We start from the raw sequence: 20,493 nt of genomic DNA, 5'->3' as shown, positions 1-20,493 counted from the left end.
GACGTGTGAGCTGTAAAAAAAAAAAACACTGCGTGCATTTCAACCCACCATTAAGAAAAGCATGACGTCAATAACAACTGCTTACTGCAAATGTCATGGCCATGCACTCCGAAAGACGACATCCATAAAACCACCCAACGGTGACACGTCATTACATCAAATGTTCTTTTTACAATATATTACATTCAACTTGTGACGACATCAGTTAATTAACACTAGGTAGAAACGTGGAGAACTGTCTAGAGAATTTAAAAATCATCAGCACCACCAACGTTGTCGAATCCAAGATCGTCTTCAACCTTCTCCGCCACCTCATCTACGATATGATCCTCCACCGCATCCACACCTTCTGCTAACGCCAGTCCACCCAATGCCCCTGCAACCGCACCCACCGCCAACCTTGTTCCCATCCCTCCAAACTTAGGGCCCCTTTGGATGCAACTGGATCTCAGTACGTTATCTTTTTTAGGCTAAAAAAAATTGCAACTGAAATGCTAGCAAACGCCAGGCTGTTTGGAAAGCACTCTTCAGTGCGTTGAAAATGTATTTCACTTCACTGGAGCCTTAATTTCAGACTGGAGCCTTTTGTTCCAGTAAAAATTTCTCAACTTCAATTGCTTTTTCTTTTCCTCTTTTACCCATTCTTCAGTTGCATTCTTCAAGCTTTTCTGATGTTTGGTTACCCTTCTTCTCCCCTTTCCCCTTCCCTTTCCCCTTCCCCTTGGGTTGCAAATCAGTTTGGTCAAAGACCTCTTCCGGTTCCTCCTTCATCCAGGTAAGGCTTCTTCTCCTTCATCCGTTCTTCATTCCTTTTTCTTCTTCCGTTCTTCATCTTCTCTTCTCAGCATATTTTGTCTTCAGCTATAAATAAGGAAGCACGCAATTTACCAAATTTGTCAACGAAGACAAAGTCCGATTCACCGAAAGAAACAATGGCAGAGCCTTACGTTGAACAAGTAGAGTATCTCGACGTTCTCACTAAAATTGGTAAAAAAAATCGGTAAAAAAATCGGCGGTTCCAAGCCCAGGCACGTCCCTTCATTCTTGTCAATTTCTGGATTATCTGTTTTTGACCTTTCAACATAAAGGATTACTTTACAACCGGCTCTTTTATTTATTTTCTATACTGCCTGTTGCTTACTCTTAGCAGAAAACATGTTTTTGCAGTTATCAAATTGGAAAATTATAGGACAATTTAATTTAAGCTATACTTGTTATTTGCAGCTTTTGTAAATTGGGTTTGATAGAACCTTTGAGATTAGTTAAGCTGGTTCCTTGAAATTGGTAGTAATAGCTTCATTTGTTGATTTGGTTTGTAATTTCTTTCAATGAACCCTTAATTTTTTTGCTTAATTTTTTTGGTACTCAATCTGGATTATAGAACTGAAAGTTTTCAAGTGTGAGTGTGAGTTGGGGGGGAGGCTGCTTACGGTCCTTGAAATTGGAACTGGGAATGGAAAACTTGCAAGCTAGAGCTAGGGAGGCATACATTTGATATAAAATATTTCATTTTGAGTATTATTGTGTGTTAGAGGTTGCTTATGATTTCTGTACTGGCATTTCTCTATAATGGTAGTTTCTTGGTATGTAACTCATTGTGATCTCTTTGCAGGGGAGATGTCCATCGAGATGGGGATTACCATAAAGCAGTCCATGTCTGGATTTTTACTGAGAGCACACAAGAATTACTTCTCCAAAAACGTGCAGACTGCAAGGACTCGTGGCCAGGGTTGTGGGATATCTCCAGTGCTGGCCATATATCTGCTGGTGACTCATCGCTAATAACAGCACAGTAAGTGAATCCAATTTCACAAGTCTTCAGTGCTGCTTCTTTCATAGGGCATTTGAAAAACTGTTCGGTCTTTAATCTTTCTATGTGTGCCGTGCACATATATTCTCCCCATGTTCTTGTTTATCATTGCTACTTTTTGTTGTTTTATATACTTGCTAGATTTGGTTAATACATTTCTTTTAAATATCTAATTGATAGTTTCCTAACTGATGGTAAACCCAGTGGTTTCTAGATGGCCAAGAAACCTTTTAAATATGCAAAATTCTATATTTGTTTTCCATATCAAAGTACTTTTTTTGTCCAAAAATTGTTGAGATGAACAATAGTCAATAACAGTCGGAATTATCATTCAAAATTTCATGGATTTTGTTTTCTACTGGTTTTCTGGTGGAGTATGGATTACTTTTCTTGATATTCCAAACCTGTCTACAGTAGTGACAAAGTTGACTACAGTGAAACATCTGGTGTAGGTATGGTTTATCATCTCAAGTTTAAACATTGCTTGTACTGAATGAACAAGTGGAATTCAACTCTAGATCTTAAGCCCTTCCACTCTTGGTTGTATTTCAGTCTGTTTTCATGTTGTAAGCTTTTTACTCTTATTTGATTGGAAGTTCCCTTTTTGATCTAAATCGAGCACTTAAAGAAAAATGCCACTATCAGTGATGAATTTATGGAAACAAGTTGAACAAGTCTGTCTCTTTCTCTCTCTAAAATTTTCCAAAAAATATTGGACTGCCAAAGAGTAAGTGCAATTCAACTTTTGGTGCCTCTTTTAAGGGGTTTTTTTGAAAGAGAAACATCTTGCACAAAGACAAATGAGAAGCCTAAAAGTCTATAATGTTTGATCACATTTATTTGTTTAGAAAATCCATTTTTTATGGTTTGTTTTTGGACTTAATAGGCTTGCATGGATTTGCTGCAGAATCCCTATTCTGAAGTATATCAATATAGCTCTCAGGTCTTCATTCTATGGATGAGATTCATCCTTCTAAACTTCCATCTTTACCATGATTGTCCTCCTTTTAAGTTGGTTTTAGTCTCAGAATTTAAGGCTGTTGATGGTGCCTGCTGCTTAATGAATAGTTCATTATACATTTTCTTTACAATTATATATGAAAGTCATGCTTTGAAAATGTGAATGGTAAATGGTAAACAGGGAATACTGATAAGTGATTTGTCCCTCTACAAAACTACCTGAAAATGTGAATGTTTTTTATTAGCTTTTTTTTTATGATAGGATACCGAAGTCTCTGATGTAAAATACATTTCTTTTGGGGAATATAGAAGTCACCTAGCTGAAGCAGATCCTAAATATGTTCCTTATGATGTAAATAAACAATATGGTCTTCTCTTTGATATAATTACAAAAAGGTAAGCTGAGTAACTACGACCATGTTGTTGAACAAAATAATTGTCAAATTCATCTAAATGTTATATTCATGTTGACATTTCATGTTGTGGTTAACGGTTCAAATACTTGCTTAAAGGTACAAAGAGAACAATGAAGCACGCAGTCTAATACTACAAAAGCAACTTCGTCGATACGCTCCTGTTTCTCTCACTGCAGAGGTTGTCAACTTTCTGCAATTTTAATACCAGCTACCCTGCTTTATTGGTTGTTATATTTCTAATCCATCTCAATATTTTTATCCTCAAGCTTTATGTAGTCAGTTTGCATGTAGACATTGTCTGATATGAGCAGAATGCGTTATGTTGTATCCTATGGACACTTTTGGTTTCACGTTATTAATTTGTTAGTTTACAGGTGGATGGTCTTTCTATCACTTTTAAGTTTATAAAAGGTTCATTGCTTTCTTTTTGTTGCTTTGCTAGAACCATTGGTGCATTAATTTCTGATGCTAATGCCATCTTACTAAATTCAAGTCTGTTTTGTGTTCATCAGGGTTCAATATTTTCAATAAACAATTAGCATTTGGCATAAATTTACTCTGAAAAATGGTGTTATATTTTTCATTGTAAGTTCATAGTTGTATTGACTTTGGCCTGCAATGCAACAGGAAACCAGCAGCAAATCAGCATGCAGACCAGCATCCAAGCTGAACCAGATAAGCAGCAGCATTTTATTTATTTTGTTCATTTGTAACTTGATTTAGTTGCAGTGTAATTTATACTTAAAGTTAGTAGGAGTAGTTATTGATTTATGTTTGATGTTATAGCTGGTATGTCAGCTACATTTTGTTTGTAATTCTATCTAGGCTTTAGTCATGTATTAGTGGGAGCAGTTATACATTAGTTAACTGCCATATTTCATTGTAACATAAATGCTTCTGTTTTCTTGCATATTGCTTATTCAAGTAATGAAGTTAATCTTTACATCATCCGGGTTACTTGTTTCTGTTTTCTTCCTCTACTGTTAAAACCCCAACAGATGTGATTCTTAACTCTTCCCTTTAGCATTGATGACCAGCTCAAGGCTCGACATTGCACGTTCTACATGGTGGCCATAGGCTATTTCAGTTACTAGCCAACGGGTGGCTTTAGTTTTAAAGTTATTTGGTGCTAGCAATGTCTTGCATTGAGTTACTGATGACAAACATTTGAAATAACATGAATTAAGACCCTTATTCTAGAGTTGCTTTATTATTTTATCTTTCAATAATGTTTTATTTTTCTAAAGGCTCAATAATTTCAATAATCTTTCAATAATTAATTGAGCCCCTATAATTAAATATATGATTAATTTTGAAATATTAAATAAAATAAATTTTTGAATTTGTCTCTAGTTTTAATTCATTTTTAATTATTTATTATTAAAAATAAATATAATTGTAATAATTTTAACCATTTATTAATTTTGTAATTGTTAAATAATTTTAAAAACTTCTATTATATATCATTTTTAATCTAATGTCCTTAAAAGTCATTTTCTATTTTCACCTCACCGCTACAGCTGCGTTTGAATCCAAACACACACTCCACCGCTGTTTCTAATCTCACCGCTACAATATCCAATCTCACCGTTACAGTAACTAATCTCACCGCCACCACTGTTTTTAACCTCACCGGAGCTAAACACACCGCCCATCCAAACTAAGCCTTACTCTTCTTCTCCTCTTGCCCCTAATAAGTATACCCTCCATTTCCCATGCTCAATGGAGCCTGACCGTACGGCGGCGGGACGTTGTAATTGTAACCACTGTAGGGGTAGCCAGTTGGTGGAGATGCATAATAAGGATTTCGTGGCGTTTGACCGTACGGGTAACCATAAGCTGGCGGAGCTGCCGGTGGTGTTGGGACCTGGTAGAGAGTTGCACGGTACGGATCAGGCTCGTGATACCGTGACTCTCTGATCAAAACCTTGACGTCAACTTTGCCTTGCGGCCTCCCGGAGGGACGTTTCAGCTGGAGTGTTTTCTTGTGGCGTTCACCGAAGCCGGCGTCATCGAGAACTTCACGGAGCTTGAGCTTAGCTGAGCCGATGAGAGGCTTGGTGTCTTCCTCGGAGCCGGCGTGTACGACGTCGATGAAGAGGGTTGTATCGTCGTCGATGGGAGCAGAGAGAGGGAGGACGAGAGTTTCGTTCCAGGTGGGACTGGTGTCACCTTCCTCGTCGACTTTAGTGGAAAATTTGTAATTTCGGTCAACCCAAACGACGACGTAGGGCCTGATCGGACCGTAGCGCCAGTTCACGTTTTTGAGGTTCGTGGTGGTGGTGAGGGTTACTTCTATTTCATGCGGATAGGCCATGATATTTCTGGTTCAGTTTTGGAGAGCAATAAACAAGGTGATGATGGCTGAGGTTGAGCCGAGGGCCATTTTATACAGGTTCCATTAACCAGAGAGATGAGTCTTACGAGGTTCTTCTGTAGCAAATTACTCTTTTGACCTTGGTTGACAGGTGGCCTATTCTAACTGGATTCTTGGTTTATTAGTTATTATCAATCTATTATGTTTGAATTATGTAAATATATATGTAGTCAGTAATAAACAGTTCTTATATAATTTCTTTGATGATACGTATACGAGGGATAATTGCTTCTAGGATTCTAATTAACGAAATTTAATTTTTATGTTTTGAGTTAATAATTATTAGGTTTAAGCATTTTGAAATTGAAATCAATTGTCTCACCTTTTAACTCACCTTGTGTCCTTGTTATGTTAGGTTGTGATGCTGTAAGAGTTTATGATTGTGTTGGAATAATTTAATTTATTGTGCACTCTTTTCCTTAAAATCACTGTTTCATTTAAAAAAATTTAAGATAACAACTCGCTATTGATTTGATAGACAATAGATATTTATTTATAAAATTAGGTTTAAATTATATCTGTTTATAAGTCGGGTTATCTATTCAAGTTTAAATATTAGTTTAAAATTTAAGAAGGTTTGGTAAAATTATTAAGCTCGCTTAAAATATGAATTGAACTCAAGCTTACATTCAAGATTCAAGTCCGGCTTAATCTATTTGTATATAAATGAGTTGGACCAATTTTATCTATTTCTTTTTTCAGAAACTTCTATAATACTTTTACTAATTAATGCGTTTGAAAATTACTGAGTAGTTGTAAAAATGTACGCTCACTATATTTTAATTCCTTGTATTATCTTATTAATTTACATAACTACTTAATTTAAAGAGGGAGGAAAAAAATGAGTTATTACAGGTAATTTATCTTGCATAATTCCCCGATTCCTTAACTGCATCCTTTAAAATTTGGGATAATTCAATTTCAGCCAATTTAGTAGTAATTTCAGCCAATTTAGTAGTATCGTGATGATCCTCCAAACATTGCTACGTAATTATAAATAAGTATACTTAAATTTAATTACAATGGATAGTTCGATTATTTAAGAAAAGTTGAATGTGAATCAAAATCATAAAATTTCAAACTTGCAAAAAAAATAAAAAAAGAAGAAGATAAAATCGAATTGTTGAGTAATTATTTTGTAAGTTTTTATTGTTAGTGATTAAAATGGTTAAAATTTAACTCCAAATTAAAATTTTTTAATTAAATTTTTTAATAATCAAATAACTATTTTATAATTTTTTATAGTTAAATGGTCAATATATATAATTAAGTGATTATTAGTGTAATTTATTCAAAATTAAAATTAAAAAGAGGTACATGGATTATTGCCAAACGAAGGCATGTTGCTGGTCCTAAACAAATGGGGACAACATACTGGTCATCCAAATTATGTACCGCAAACAAATTGTGGCTTGTTGATGTGCTTTTGACGGCGGGTTGGTTTTTGCATTAATCTAAATAGGGTTTAAGTAATAAAATTTATGTTGGAGTGTTGAGATAAAAAAAATCAAATTTTAATAACTAAGTTAAAATTAATTTATTTTAAAAATAAAAACATGAAAAATCCCACCAAATTTAATTAAGAAAGGTTGAGAATCTTATATGATGTTTTTGGATTTTCGTTTCTATGAAATTTAATTATGTATTATTCAATTTTAAGATATATTTAAAGATTTGTCTAAATAACAATTAAAATCCCACCAAAATATTTTTAGTTGAAGTGAATCCAGTCAAAAGAATAGATATTAGTTTCCACTTGCATGGCACCCAAGTAGTTGTCATGCAAACTAAATGATTTTAAAAGATTTACATGTATTTTGTTAATCACATCCAAATACACGTGTAAGAGATTCACCATGATTCATCCTTTTAAGTTTCCTCATGTAGAAATTTGTCCATAGGATTATAGGTGAAAGGAGGGGAGAAGCATGCGGATATTATGGAGCCTTGGTTGACTCAATTGAGTTGACCATATCCCTGAATAACCCGAAACGAGTGAAGGTAGAAGAAGCGCTGTTACGTAAAATTGCCAACTCAGTTCCGTGCGAAGGGAGGGACCACGTTGAAAGATGCGAGGCTTTCGGGAAATGGCGAGCCCAAATGAGCATGGTGGGGTTCAAGTTAAAAGCCTCTGAGCTAAAACGTTGTAGAGTCAATTTGCGCTAAACTCAGTACCGATAATCGTGTCAACCCGAATTCATCATTAAAGAAGAAAACGACGGTATTAGTTTTGGCTGGATTAGCCAAACACTCACCGTCGCATCTGCTTGGCGTTAACTTCACTTCTCACTTTTCTCTCTCTAATATTATCATTAATTGTTATTAAATATTATAATTTTTTAACGTATTTTCCATTGAAAAAAATCCCACCAAACCCAGATAATAATAAAAAATGGAGTGCTTGGATTCAAGGAAAATTCTGTGCCCACATTTTATTTAGTTTATTATTTTTTATTTTACTAAATATATAATTATGTGTGTGTGAAGAAAGGTGTTCGGTGTAATATTTGGCTTGCCGTATAGACAATGGAATTTTACCGTCACATTAAAAACAATCAGCGGGCTCCACTTTGTGGCTTATTTATTTGAATATTTTCATTATAGGATATTTTACTGGGTAGTTCAATTTTTGGATTACGTGTTGGAATCTGATTGGATTATCGTACAAACTACATTCCTTGCAATGTAACGTAACGTTGTTGAAGATGAATGGATTATGTATGTCTGGCACTATGGCGATGTCATTGATTTTCACTTTTACCTGAACATGTTTGGATTTCATTTTAGATATTTTAGTGTATAATTTTGAATTTTCAAGCGAAGCATGATATTACATATATAACATAATAGATTAGATAATTCACAATTAAATATTGTTATATCATAAAAAATTAGGATAAATATTAAACTTATATATAAATTATGATTAATATATAATTTAATACATAAATTTTGATTTAATGTAATTATACACATAAAATATGTATGCATAAAGCTTTAATTTTATTCAATTGTACATATTTAAAACAATGTATACATACATTTATTTTCATGTCGGATTAATATAATTGTTTATATATAAAATATATTAAAGTAAAATAGTATTAATTCGATAATATTTAATTGTTTGTGAAAATTAAATTAAATAAAAAAATCATGTATAAAATCGCACAAAACCAAAATTTATGTATAACATTCCACATTAAATAAAAGTTCATGTATACTTTTAATATTTATCTCTTAAATTTTATTTAAAAGCATGTCACTAATAAATAATATTATGTATGTATTAAACTATTGTTTAAACAAAATTCTATGTGATAATTTTATAATCAAAGATGTTCACCGCCCTAAATATGGCCTGAATTCAAGTCGCGCTAATTACGTTGGCTATTCGAGCTTTACGCCATTATTGTAATTCAAAAAAAAATTATTATTTAAATAAATCTTGAGATAATTTTGTAAATATGTATCTATCTTCTCTATTAAGGATTTGATTTTTATTGCAATTTGTCCATTCATTCAGCTTTTTTTCTCCCAGTTTTTCCTTTTATCATTGAAACAAATTGATTACTAAATGATTATAAAGGCTAAGTTAGGAGGTGCTTAGGTATAACCACCCTCTTTAACATTGGAGTCTTACTAACAGTGTCACTCTCAATAAAATAAATTGATTTTAGCTCACTCTTAATGATTAAGAAAATATAAATTTGAGTATTTTTAAGTGGATATTATCTTTTAATTTAAGATTTTTAAGGTCTATAGGTAATTTAAGATTTGAATATAAAAGAAATTATGTTGTATATCCACGAGGTGTGTTGTGGTGTCGTTTCTTAATCACATAATTAGGAGTTCAATTCTCGTTAAATAAAATGAAGCATATTTCGTGATCAATCGTTTACCTTTTCGAAATGCACTCGTAATAAAAAAAATAATTAATACTCTTAGTGGATACTCGAGTTTTAACCGTAAAAAAAATCATGTTATACATTTTTTTTATCTCCGCTCTACTCATCCTTGTTAATACATATTAATAAACTAATTCATGTATCTATGTTGGTGTTACAATCGTATTTAATCTATTTTAATTTTACAAGGATTTTAATATTTTAATCATTTATATTATATAAATTTTGAGCCTCTTACGTTATAATTTTATTTATTATTTAATGTTAACTTAAGTAATAGATGTGAAGATTGAATACAAATGCGTTTATAAAAAAATGGATTGAATTTAAAGATTTTTAATGTAATTAATAGTTAAAATGAATTACCTTTGCATCAATAAACTCAAACATAAATGTCCTTAATTTATAAAAATTAAATATATAAATAAAAAATAAATATATTAAAATTTAAGTCTAAACTCAAACATGCTAATCTTTTGTTGAAAAAATAATTAAAAAATTGTAATCTTATTTACTTCAAAATAAAAAAATGAAACAGTTAAATAAATTTGGGTCAGGATGAAATGAAGTTAAGTCTTTTATTAAATTTCAGATGCGAAGTCAACGTAGATTTTTTTCTTAAGAGTTGGGGTCAAGTCGGGTTGGGCAAAAATTTGCCGGCCCCGATGCCATCCCTAATTACAGGGGCATAACTGGCAAGTAATCAAAAAATTCAGTTAACTGACCGAATTCGGTTAATCGGTCGGTTAACCGAATTAATTCGGTTGGGGGTCGGTTAATAATTTTTTGAGTTTTCGATTAACAGTTAATTCGGTTCGAAACCGGTCGGTTAACCGAATTTTTTTTTGTTTAACCGAAAAATTAATAAATAAAATTATAATATATAAATAGTTCACTATTCACTCAAACCCAATCCAACATAAACCCAAATACCCAATCTAATATATATTAACCTAAGTATCCAACCCAACCCAACCCAATCATAAAAATTACAAATAATTTAATAAATAAAAATAAAAATAAAAATCTAAATCTAAATCTAAAACTAAAAATAAAAATAAAAAACATATAATTTTATACAAATAATTCTGTTAATTCGGTTAATTTTATACTTATTTTAACTAAAAATAAAAAAACATATAATTTTTGGTTAATTCGGTTAACCGACTGAATTAACCGAAAAAATTTCGGTTCGGTTAATTTTTTTTAAAAAAATTCGGTTCAGTTAACGGTTAAAATTTTTGAAGGATCGGTTAATTCAGTTAATATTATTTCGGGTCGGTTAACTGACTGAACACCCCTATTGGCAAGGGCCCCAACCCCCTCTAAAATAGAAAATTTTCTATTTAGACTCTTTAAAATTTTAAATTAGAAAAGATAAAATTGTACTTTGGCTCCCTAAAAATAATAAAAAATTGATTTAATCATTTAAAAATTATAAAGATATAGACTATTAAAATGGTAAAATTATATTTTTACGATCGTAAAAATTATAATTTAATTTCGGTCCCTAAAAAGACTTTTTGACTTTGCCCTTGCTTAATTATATTATTATTAAAAATAATAATCACAAATGTTGAAAAATTAAAGTTAAATAATCCTAAAACTAACATAAAAAAAATAGTAAAAAAAACTCAAAAGTATTAATGGAATGGAGTGATGATATTTTATCCATGTCGCCTAAAAGTTTAAAATAGAAGGTGAATAAGAGCTTTCAATTTGTGTAGGCGGTGCAAATAAATATCATACGATAATAATTTTAACAGCTTAATGACTTACATAAAAAGTTTTAATTAATTCAATAATATTTTGTAATTTTTTATATCTAATAACTAAAACGTAAATTTATTAATAATTTAATGAGGTGGGTGTGCTTACCAAAATTTTATTTGCTGAGACAGAACATTCAACCTGTTTACGAGTTCAAATATGGACTCAAACATCTAGGGCTCAAAGCCCAAACAAATTGGACACTTCACTCCTGTAAAAAGAAGCTTTGTATTAGATCTGGATTTCGATTAAAAGTGTTCACAGTATTGGATTAAGTTTGAGTTTATATTTTTTCAATTTCGAGTGGCGTAAGTTGATGTCTTTTGTTGTCTTGAAACAATAAAAAAATAAAAATAACCTTACATTAATATATTTAAAAGTAAATTTATGATTTTTAAATAATAAAATCTCTACTTAAGGGGGTTGATATGAAGCTTCAATTTATTTAGAATTGAATCATAAACTAGCTCATGAATATTTCTAATCATGATATTATGATGTACATTAATGTAAAACTTTTATGTAAAAAGATAAATTTATGAAAAAAAAATCGTCATTGAATGAATTATTAAGTGGAATGGTAAAAGTCTTGTAAACAAAATATCATCGATATCAAGTTCAACTTTTAGGCTATTGGTTATTTTAATTAATGTTTTTTAATTGTTGTTAAAATTTATATATAAAATATAAAAACACAAGCACTAGTGTAATCATATTTATTATTTCTTTAAGAAAAAAAAGTAAATTATTTTCAATTTTTTTTTCTAAGTTGATGTTTGATAAATTCGTGATGTTAATTCAACATATCCAATAAGTGAATGAAAACTTTTATAAAAATATATTTATTATAAATTTATATAAAAATAATTAAAATTTTTTTATTAAAATGAAAAAATTGAAGGTTTTAAAAATAGTATCTTAGATTCAATTATTATGGATGAATTTTTTTATGAATTTTATATAAAAAAATCAAATATATTCATACTAATATAATTTAACTAGTTTATTCCCATACAATTTTAGTTTTATTTATTTAATATATAAAATTTAGCTAATTAAATTTTTTTTAAATAAAATCGACAAATATGTATAACTCATTTTAACATATTAAGAATTAACTTTTAATATTATAAATAGATCACTTTTAATATTATAAATAGATGAAAATTTTAATAGAGAACTAATTTACTCATTTACTTATAAAGGGTTTTATAATACTTTATTAGTGTAAATTTGGAAGGATGGAAACTAGTAATTTGAAATTAGGGAAATTACACAAACGAGATGACTTCATAGAAAAAATCAACAAACTCGAATGACTGACTCGAACAACATTAAGAATTGAAACGACCCGAATTAACCCGACGTAAGCACCCCGAATTAATCCGTCAAGTTGACTGGTTTACGCGGACATGTTAAGGTATTTTTTATGTGTAGGATTTAGCCTCTCTTTGGATCTACCACGGCTATTCAGCCCAGCTACACATGATCTTGTTTGACAAATACTAATCGAGCGACCAAAAAGTTCGATATTAATCCTCAATGTACACGAGCGCACCCAATCCCTACCTCTTTAGAAATCTCATCTCTTCGACCCTGAAGCAGGCTTCAAGACTAGTGAACACTGTACATTGAAAAACTCCGAAAGCCCCAACGGAAATGGTGTCGTCTCTAAGACTACCGGCGCTCACCTCCCTCTTCTCTCCTTCCTTTACCCGCCGCTCCACGGTGTCTCTTCGGCGGCGTCTCCATCTCCGTCCGCCTCTGGCTGCTGGGTTCTCCGCCCAAAGCGCTGCGTCGAGTCCAACGGAAACCGAGGACCGAGTTGACAGTAAGAAGAGCGGCCGAGTCCAAGACCGGGGGAGTACTGACCGAGTCATCACGCCTCGGTCTCAGGACTTCAATGCTTGGTATCTTGATGTTATTGCTAATGCTGAGCTAGCTGATTATGGTCCCGTTCGTGGTACCATGGTTATTCGCCCCTATGGTTACGCTATGTGGGAAGCAATTCAGGTCGCTTCATTTTCTTCCAAATTACACTAATAATTGCTCTTTTTATCTTTCGAAATTTTAGTTGATTTTGAAAATTTTGCAGGATTATTTGAATGTTAAATTCAAGGAGACTGGGCACAGTAACATGTACTTTCCACAGGTGATTTTTTTTTTTTTGGGGATAAGTTTTAAGCTCTCATTTTGTATGTTTGCTTTGCCTACTTTAGCTTAATGGTTTGTGAAATTTACTTTGTGACTACAGTTTATTCCATACTCATTTATAGAGAAAGAAGCTAGCCATGTTGAGGGTTTTAGTCCTGAATTAGCTCTTGTTACGATTGGAGGAGGAAAGGAACTTGAAGAGAAACTTGTGGTACACATTTAGTATTACTTAGCTTAACTCTTTTTGTTTACAGTATTACTGAGTGTTATCAATGCAATTTTATGAATTAGCTTAATTATATTCAGTGGTATACAAACTGAATGACTTTTTAATGAAAATGCTGGTTCATGAGTAACCATGATGGCATGACCTGAGTTTTGCCTTTGATTGTTATACTTCCTGAGGTTGTGACAGGTTCGACCTACCAGTGAAACTATAGTAAATCATATGTTTACCCAGTGGATTCACAGTTATCGTGATCTCCCTCTAATGATCAATCAGGTATAAGCTTAGTTATATATATTTGGCCTGTTTATACAGTTATGCAGGGTTGCCACTTACTTTGTTTCCCTTGTTTTATACCATTCAGTGGGCAAATGTCACAAGATGGGAGATGCGGACGAAACCATTTGTAAGGACCCTTGAATTTCTTTGGCAGGAAGGTCACACAGCTCATGCCACACTGGAAGAGGCAGAAAAAGAGGTTTATGTCACTTTACCTATGGCTTAGACATGATGAATTTAGATGGTATTGTTTTTATTTAAAGGATTGGATGCTACTGAACTGCAGGCACTGCAAATGATTGATGTCTATACAAAGTTTGCTTATGAGCAAGCTGCAATACCTGTAATTGCAGGTAGAAAATCTAAAGTGGAAACATTTGCTGGTGCTGACAAAACCTATACAATAGAGGCTATGATGGGTGATCGCAAGGCCTTGCAAGCTGGAACCAGCCACAATCTTGGGCAAAACTTCTCCCGTGCTTTTGGGACACAGGTGATTTATACATGGGGTGCTACTTTTTTATCTCTTTTTCATTCCTGATATGGATATGCATGCAGGGAGCAAATAATTTGTTTACCAATGAAGTTTAATGATAAGGAAATTGCTGGCAAGCAATGCACTTCTGTTATTTACTTTCACATGGATGAAATATGTACCTGCTATCTTTTTGTGGTTAACTCTTTAAACCTTCGGTTATTATTGAATATAGGCACTGTCAAGGATTTTTTCCACTTAATGACACATTTGTTCTTGGGAGACATTTTCCAGGATTACATAGGCTTCTGTTATTGGTTGTCTAGGGTTGCTTTAGATTTTTTTTTTATTTTTCCTCATGTTCTCGTTGATGTAGTAATTTATTGTTTTACTGTCTCTGCTCTTGGTCCTAGCAATTTCAGAAAGCCAATCCAAAAGCCAGGCAAGGTTAGTATATATTTTTAAAAAGATTATAACACTGCTTAGGCACTGTAGAATGGAGGACATTTTTGTACTTAGCTGTCCCTTTTATTCATTTATTATTGTCCTTCCACAAAGGGTTTGCAGCAATTTTCTTTTCTATTTGTTTCTGGTAGGCATAAGCCTTTTAAATGCTAAAGTGAATGATCGATCCCTTTTGTTGCATATTGTACTGGCCATTGTATTGGTAACTCTATAATTAATAAAGGCTTTTGACTGAAAGTTATGCTTGGGCAGTTCACCGATGAAAATGGACTAAGGCAACATGTGTGGCAAACATCTTGGGCAATCAGCACAAGGTTTGTTGGTGGTATTATAATGACCCATGGAGATGATGCTGGCCTGATGCTTCCTCCGAGGATTGCACCAGTACAGGTATGTAATGATAAACTGTAATAGATGGCCTGAACTGTTGCTGGCATTAGTTGATTGGTCCTTTTCTTATCAAAGGCAATGGTAAATATGCTGCTGATATAAAATTATGGGGCTGAGACTGCTAGTCAATTGTAAGCGATCTTGGGATTCTGTTTGCTGTAGAAGAAGCATGTTATTCTTTTAAGAAGTTACACAAAATACAGTGTCAGACCCTTTAGGTAGCTATGGTTCAGCCTGTAAGGTGGAGCTTATAAGTAGAATGATATGTACAGTGGAACTACGTTTGCAAACAACTTTCTGGATATTAGATTATCTTCATGCGATTTATCGATACACAATGTTGTTCTGAAGCTAAATAAATATCGGGAGAATACTTGTGTAACATGTTTTAATAGTAGAGAGAGTTTTTTTTTTTTTTTTGCTTTAAAAAAAGGTAATAGTTGGTGTTGTTGTTATAGCTGTCTTGACAACAAATTTTGTTGGTTTATTAAACCTGCATATGGTAATTCACTGGGCTTTGGGTAACAAAATGGAGTATCTTCCCATCTATAAAAGCCTTGTCCTCCTAAGAATTGTACTTGAGATGTCCAAGTTCGAATTACCAGATCCCAACCATTGATGTGTCCCTTAGTGATACTTCTTTTACCAATAATAATACTCAAAAAAGAAAGAAAAGGGAAGAGGAAAATATGTAGATAATTGGAGTCTGTATCACCACATCCATTTTTATAATAGCTCAATTATTTTCTTTGAGACAAAACAGTCTCCCTGTGTGGGCTTACCAGTTTAACCCAAAATGATGTCTCAATAGGGCATTAATGAGTCTGATGCTTATCTAGACTTCTTGATCTTAAGGGCAAAGATGCTTGTAAGTATTGAGGTGCTAGTGGTCTATTCTCCTTGCTTTCCTCGTAATTACTGGCTTTTAAACTAATTAGAGTTTTGGCTTTGCATATGATCTTCATTTATATCTTTTACTTGTTCCGGTCAAGTGTATGTGATAATGCCAGCCGTTGTCTGTTCCTACAACACATAATCATTAGAATATACTTATCTTCTTGGTTCAGTTGTTCATCTTTCAAGTGGTAATGCTTAATAAATTTTAAAAACCAAAAAGAAAAAAATGCCTTGAGTTTCTCTTACAAATTTCTATTATTTTTATAATGATTGTCTTTTTGTGTTGTCTATCATACGCTTTCAGGTGGTAATTGTACCTATTTGGAAGAAGGTTGATGAGAAAACAGGAGTTCTAGATGCTGCATCTTCTGTTGCAGAAACTCTGAAAAATGCTGGACTTAAGGTTAAACTTGATGACACAGATCAGAGGACACCAGGATGGAAGTTCAATTTCTGGGAGATGAAGGTATCTTTACCTTAAAATGGGCAGCACTTATATTGGTTATGCCGAAGTATAAATCTTATTTCTTAACTCTATGTTCTTCCTCAAGCTAAAAAACTGGGATAAGGAATCTCCAAGGAAGTTCATAAAACTTCTGTCCATGATCCAGAAAATGTGTATGGATGAAGTTGTGATCCGTCCCTTGAGTTTTTTGGGTGCTTATATTATTTTATCATGTGATGTAGTCTGATCTTATTTGCTTTGCAAAAAATATATTTAACTTTCATCTGCCTCAAGCTTTAGATAATAATTTTGTAGGGAGTGCCTCTGAGGATTGAAATTGGTCCCCGTGATGTTTCGAGTGGGAGTGTGGTCATATCTAGAAGAGATATTCCTGGGAAGCAAGGGAAAGTTTTTGGAATATCAATGGAACCTTCAATATTGGAAGCTTATGTCAAAGACAGATTGGATGAGATCCAATCATCTCTTCTTCAGAGGGCAATATCTTTCCGGGACAGGTTTGTTTTCTTTCTCAAGCAATTATTAAGAGTTTTAACCCAAGGAGAACTGGACTGATAACAAATTTTTGAGCTTTGATGTTCATTATGGCAAGCCGGTAGATATTTGGGTTGAATCAAGCTTATAAATGTACTATGTATGTGTATATGATGAGTTTGTAAAGCTAAAGCATGACCATTGAATTGGCAAACCTGCTCTTTTATTTGTATACAACAGATAAACTGCATAACTAGCTTCTTGTTTTTAGAGCTTACAAAAATAGCTGCCTTCAGTTCAATGGTAGACCCTGAAGGATTTAGGGATTAGTAGAATTGATGTTTTGATTAAAAGTACATTGTTCTGTAATTCTTACATCTACTTAATTAATTAAACCTGCAAAATCTCTTCAAAGTGTTGCCATTGCAAATTCTTATTATTGGCATTTCTAGAAACTATAAAAAATAGGATCGCTTTGGGGATATTCAATTTCTGACAATGTCTTCGCTTTGTCTTATTAGATATTCTTCTTATATATCGAATGGTTTTATGTTTACTACATGGATGTATTCTTGTATCTATCGCTCTTGGAAGCTTCAACTTCCTTGAGAGCTTCACAGAATTTTTTGAGTTGAACAGAATCCATATGCTTCTCTGCACTCTGGACTTCTTTGCTCTTATCTCTAATGCTTTCTGGACTCTTTGCAGTAACATAGTGGATGTGAGCTCTTATGAAGAACTCAAAGAAGCAATATCTTTGGGCAAATGGGCTAGGGGTCCTTGGTCTGCTAGGTATACTACTCTTTTTCATAGATGATAGCCATATCAGAACTATTTGACTATTGTTCATTTGACTATATATTTACTGAAACATGTGCATTTGTGAGTCTGACAATATATTTCTGTTGTGGCTGCAGCGATGCAGATGAGTTACGGATAAAAGAAGAAACAGGGGCAACGATTCGCTGTTTCCCCTTCGAACAGCCTCAGGGGACCAAAACATGCTTGATGACAGGCAAGCATGCTGACGAAGTTGCCATTTTTGCAAAATCTTATTAAGACTTCGGTAAAGTTTATTTTCAAGCTCTCAAACCATCTAGTTTTGCAGTTATATGTCATGAATTTTGTCCAGGTTTTTTATACCCTCTTCATCTCCTATATGAAACACGTAGCTTTCACTACATTCACTGAAACAGCACACATAACTGTTTATACATTTTTAAAGCTGTCATTTGGTCTTGTTCTTGCCTGCCTTTGGGGTTGATCTAGGACAACAATTTATACATCCGGTTTGATATATAGTGATATTTATGTATAAAATGAGATTGGCTTATTTGCATTCTTTTTATCTGGTGTGTTATTTATTTTATAATAATAGAGGGACTAATTTAATCAAATTTCTGTAATAGGACTTGGTAGGTACTTTGATTTGCAAAATCATAGAGAAAATGGAGGAGCTAAATTAAGCTCCATGAGGAGCAGAAACTTGCTTTTGTTTTATCCTGATGCTCGAAAATGAACAGAACATGACATTATATATATTTAGGTTATTGAAATTTTATGAATTAAAGCGTATAATTAAAAAATATAAAATATAAAAAAATATGCAATATCTATCATTAGATTTGTAAAAACATAGAAATATTTTTAGTAATATAAAATATATATTATAGTAAATGAAATCATATTTTGAAGTTTAAATATTTTATTTTATGGCCAGACAATGTGTTAAATGAAATATGATGATGAGAAATTTTGAGTTACTCAAATCTTTCTTAAATTTTCTTATACATTTTAAATAATATATTAATAAAAATAATATATATTAAAATTTTTAAACCTTTATAAAGCCGAAACTCTATTTTGATGAGCGGTCAGAACCGAGTGGAGAAACGTTTGTGAAAAAGAGACGCATTTGTTGGCCTTCATAATATAATATATGCCCACAATCATATCATATAATTTAGGCTGTAGGTAGCGCGGATACAGTGCCTTATAATGAATTTCTTATTTGAAAAATAATAACTAAAATCACTGTGATTCAATAATTGAGTTTAAAAACACTGTTTCAACACATTCTTATATTCACATTATAATAATAAAAGGCAAATTTACGATGTATTTGGAACGGGATCAATAATAGGCGAAGAATAAAGCACCAACTAACATTAAATTTTCAAACAAATTTGAGCAAATTCCACCACCGTCTTGTTACAACAAAAACAAAATTGGGCAAATGCCACTACCCCAATGTCTTGTTGGCGACAAAGGATTACGCAAGCACAAAGTGCAGGCGAAGAACAAAAATAATTGATCAAAAAGGACATGGTAGTACTTGAATTTGAGTGCTTAAGGATGCTGGGTCTCAACGTTAACCAATCATGCCAAAGTCCCATCGGCATTTATGCTTTAAATTTTAAATTGATTCTGAATTTTAAATCTTCAAAATATTGTTTGTATCAATCAAGTCTCATAAAATAATTTGAATTCCAAGCGAAAGAAAACATGTAATATGTAAGATCTAATATATACTTGCAATAGGTATATTAGTATTTTTTATTCATCGTATTTAAATTGAAATTAATATTTAAATTAAAGACTAAATTAATGAAAACAATTAATTTATATAATATTAATAATTTAAAATTTTAATTAGAATGCTTTGAAATGTAGAGATCAAATATAAAATATAGTCTACAAACTTTTAGTTCGTTTGTTATAAAAATAAAACCTAAAACTATTATACCAATAAACCCTTGGATAGAGGCATTTATGGATCTGACGGTCGTAGGCTCAACTTCAAAAAAGAATTCAAATTCAAGCTCAACTTGTTGAAATAGAACATTTCATTATTTAAAAGATAATGAAAATATTTTTACTTAAATTTAATTATAAAAACATATGAATATTAATATAACATGAATCGAGCCGACTAGCCCAAGTTGGAAAACAAAATCCAATCCCATCTCAAAGCGAATTAGGCCAGTCAGACCAAGTTAACCTTCCCACTCATGAACACTCCAACCTTGATTTAATGACAATTAAAATCTTGAGATCACATATTTGAATTTTTACAAATGTGGATTCTCTTCCAAATTTACTTTAATTAGTTAATTATAATTGAATTGATTATACAACTATAATTGTAGAGGCTATTAAATTAAAACTGTTATAACTTTTAAATTTTAAGAATATTATAATAAATAATAATAAAGACAGAGCATAGCAATGATTTATTTAGGAAACTAAAGAGGATGGAATGGATGACTAAGTTTGGAATATATAGATAATATGGTTGCCAGTTGCCAACCATCCACCATGCACATTCTTATTGGGTGTGCACAAGAAGCTATTATAATCATTTTAGGTTTTTAGCTGGCTTGGCCTGGCAAGCACCACCTCGCTTCGATGACGTATTGATTTCGTGTT

At 32.3% G+C, this 20,493-nt stretch overlaps 2 protein-coding genes and 1 long non-coding RNA gene across 4 annotated transcripts; 2 read left to right on the top strand and 1 right to left on the bottom strand.

The window, feature by feature from the left end:
* The first annotated feature begins 1,428 nt into the window (after positions 1–1,428).
* On the top strand, positions 1,429–3,362 carry LOC107943351 (uncharacterized). The gene is made up of 3 exons (XR_001696000.2): positions 1,429–1,792; positions 3,033–3,166; positions 3,283–3,362. It is a non-coding gene; the product is annotated as an uncharacterized lncRNA (long non-coding RNA).
* A 1,496-nt stretch (positions 3,363–4,858) lies between these two features.
* Positions 4,859–5,521, bottom strand: LOC121211200 (protein SRC2 homolog). The gene has a single exon (XM_041083708.1). It carries the CDS (start codon positions 5,501–5,503, stop codon positions 4,877–4,879), a length of 627 nt encoding a protein of 208 aa, XP_040939642.1. The 5' UTR covers positions 5,504–5,521; the 3' UTR covers positions 4,859–4,876.
* A 7,184-nt stretch (positions 5,522–12,705) lies between these two features.
* LOC107943355 (proline--tRNA ligase, chloroplastic/mitochondrial) lies at positions 12,706–18,768 on the top strand. Of its 2 annotated transcripts, XM_016877099.2 has the most exons (12): positions 12,706–13,254; positions 13,337–13,393; positions 13,496–13,606; positions 13,811–13,897; positions 13,986–14,099; positions 14,187–14,393; positions 15,093–15,230; positions 16,432–16,593; positions 16,888–17,087; positions 17,773–17,856; positions 17,982–18,130; positions 18,474–18,768. In XM_016877099.2, exons 1-11 carry the CDS (start codon positions 12,901–12,903, stop codon positions 18,121–18,123), a joined length of 1,656 nt encoding a protein of 551 aa, XP_016732588.1. In that variant the 5' UTR covers positions 12,706–12,900; the 3' UTR covers positions 18,124–18,130; positions 18,474–18,768. The 2 variants fall into 2 exon arrangements, with proteins under 2 accessions (XP_016732588.1, XP_016732587.1); XM_016877098.2 differs by lacking the exon at positions 18,474–18,768 and having other exon boundaries at positions 17,982–18,412.
* Positions 18,769–20,493: the final 1,725 nt, after the last annotated feature.

This window comes from Gossypium hirsutum, chromosome A12 (genome assembly GCF_007990345.1).
Source record: "Gossypium hirsutum isolate 1008001.06 chromosome A12, Gossypium_hirsutum_v2.1, whole genome shotgun sequence".
Classification (NCBI taxonomy): Eukaryota; Viridiplantae; Streptophyta; class Magnoliopsida; order Malvales; family Malvaceae; genus Gossypium; species Gossypium hirsutum.
Note: the sequence above shows the minus strand (reverse complement) of the source record. Positions and strands in the feature narration are given on the sequence as shown.

Bases quoted from the DNA above. Each gene is read 5' to 3' on its own strand.
- LOC121211200 (XM_041083708.1), bottom strand. From the start codon at position 5,503: ATGGCCTATCCGCATGAAATAGAAGTAACCCTCACCACCACCACGAAC.
- LOC107943355 (XM_016877099.2), top strand. From the start codon at position 12,901: ATGGTGTCGTCTCTAAGACTACCGGCGCTCACCTCCCTCTTCTCTCCT. The intron at 13,255-13,336 runs GTCGCTTCATTT...AAAATTTTGCAG, and splicing joins CTATGTGGGAAGCAATTCAG to GATTATTTGAATGTTAAATT. The intron at 14,394-15,092 runs GTGATTTATACA...ATGCTTGGGCAG, and splicing joins CCCGTGCTTTTGGGACACAG to TTCACCGATGAAAATGGACT.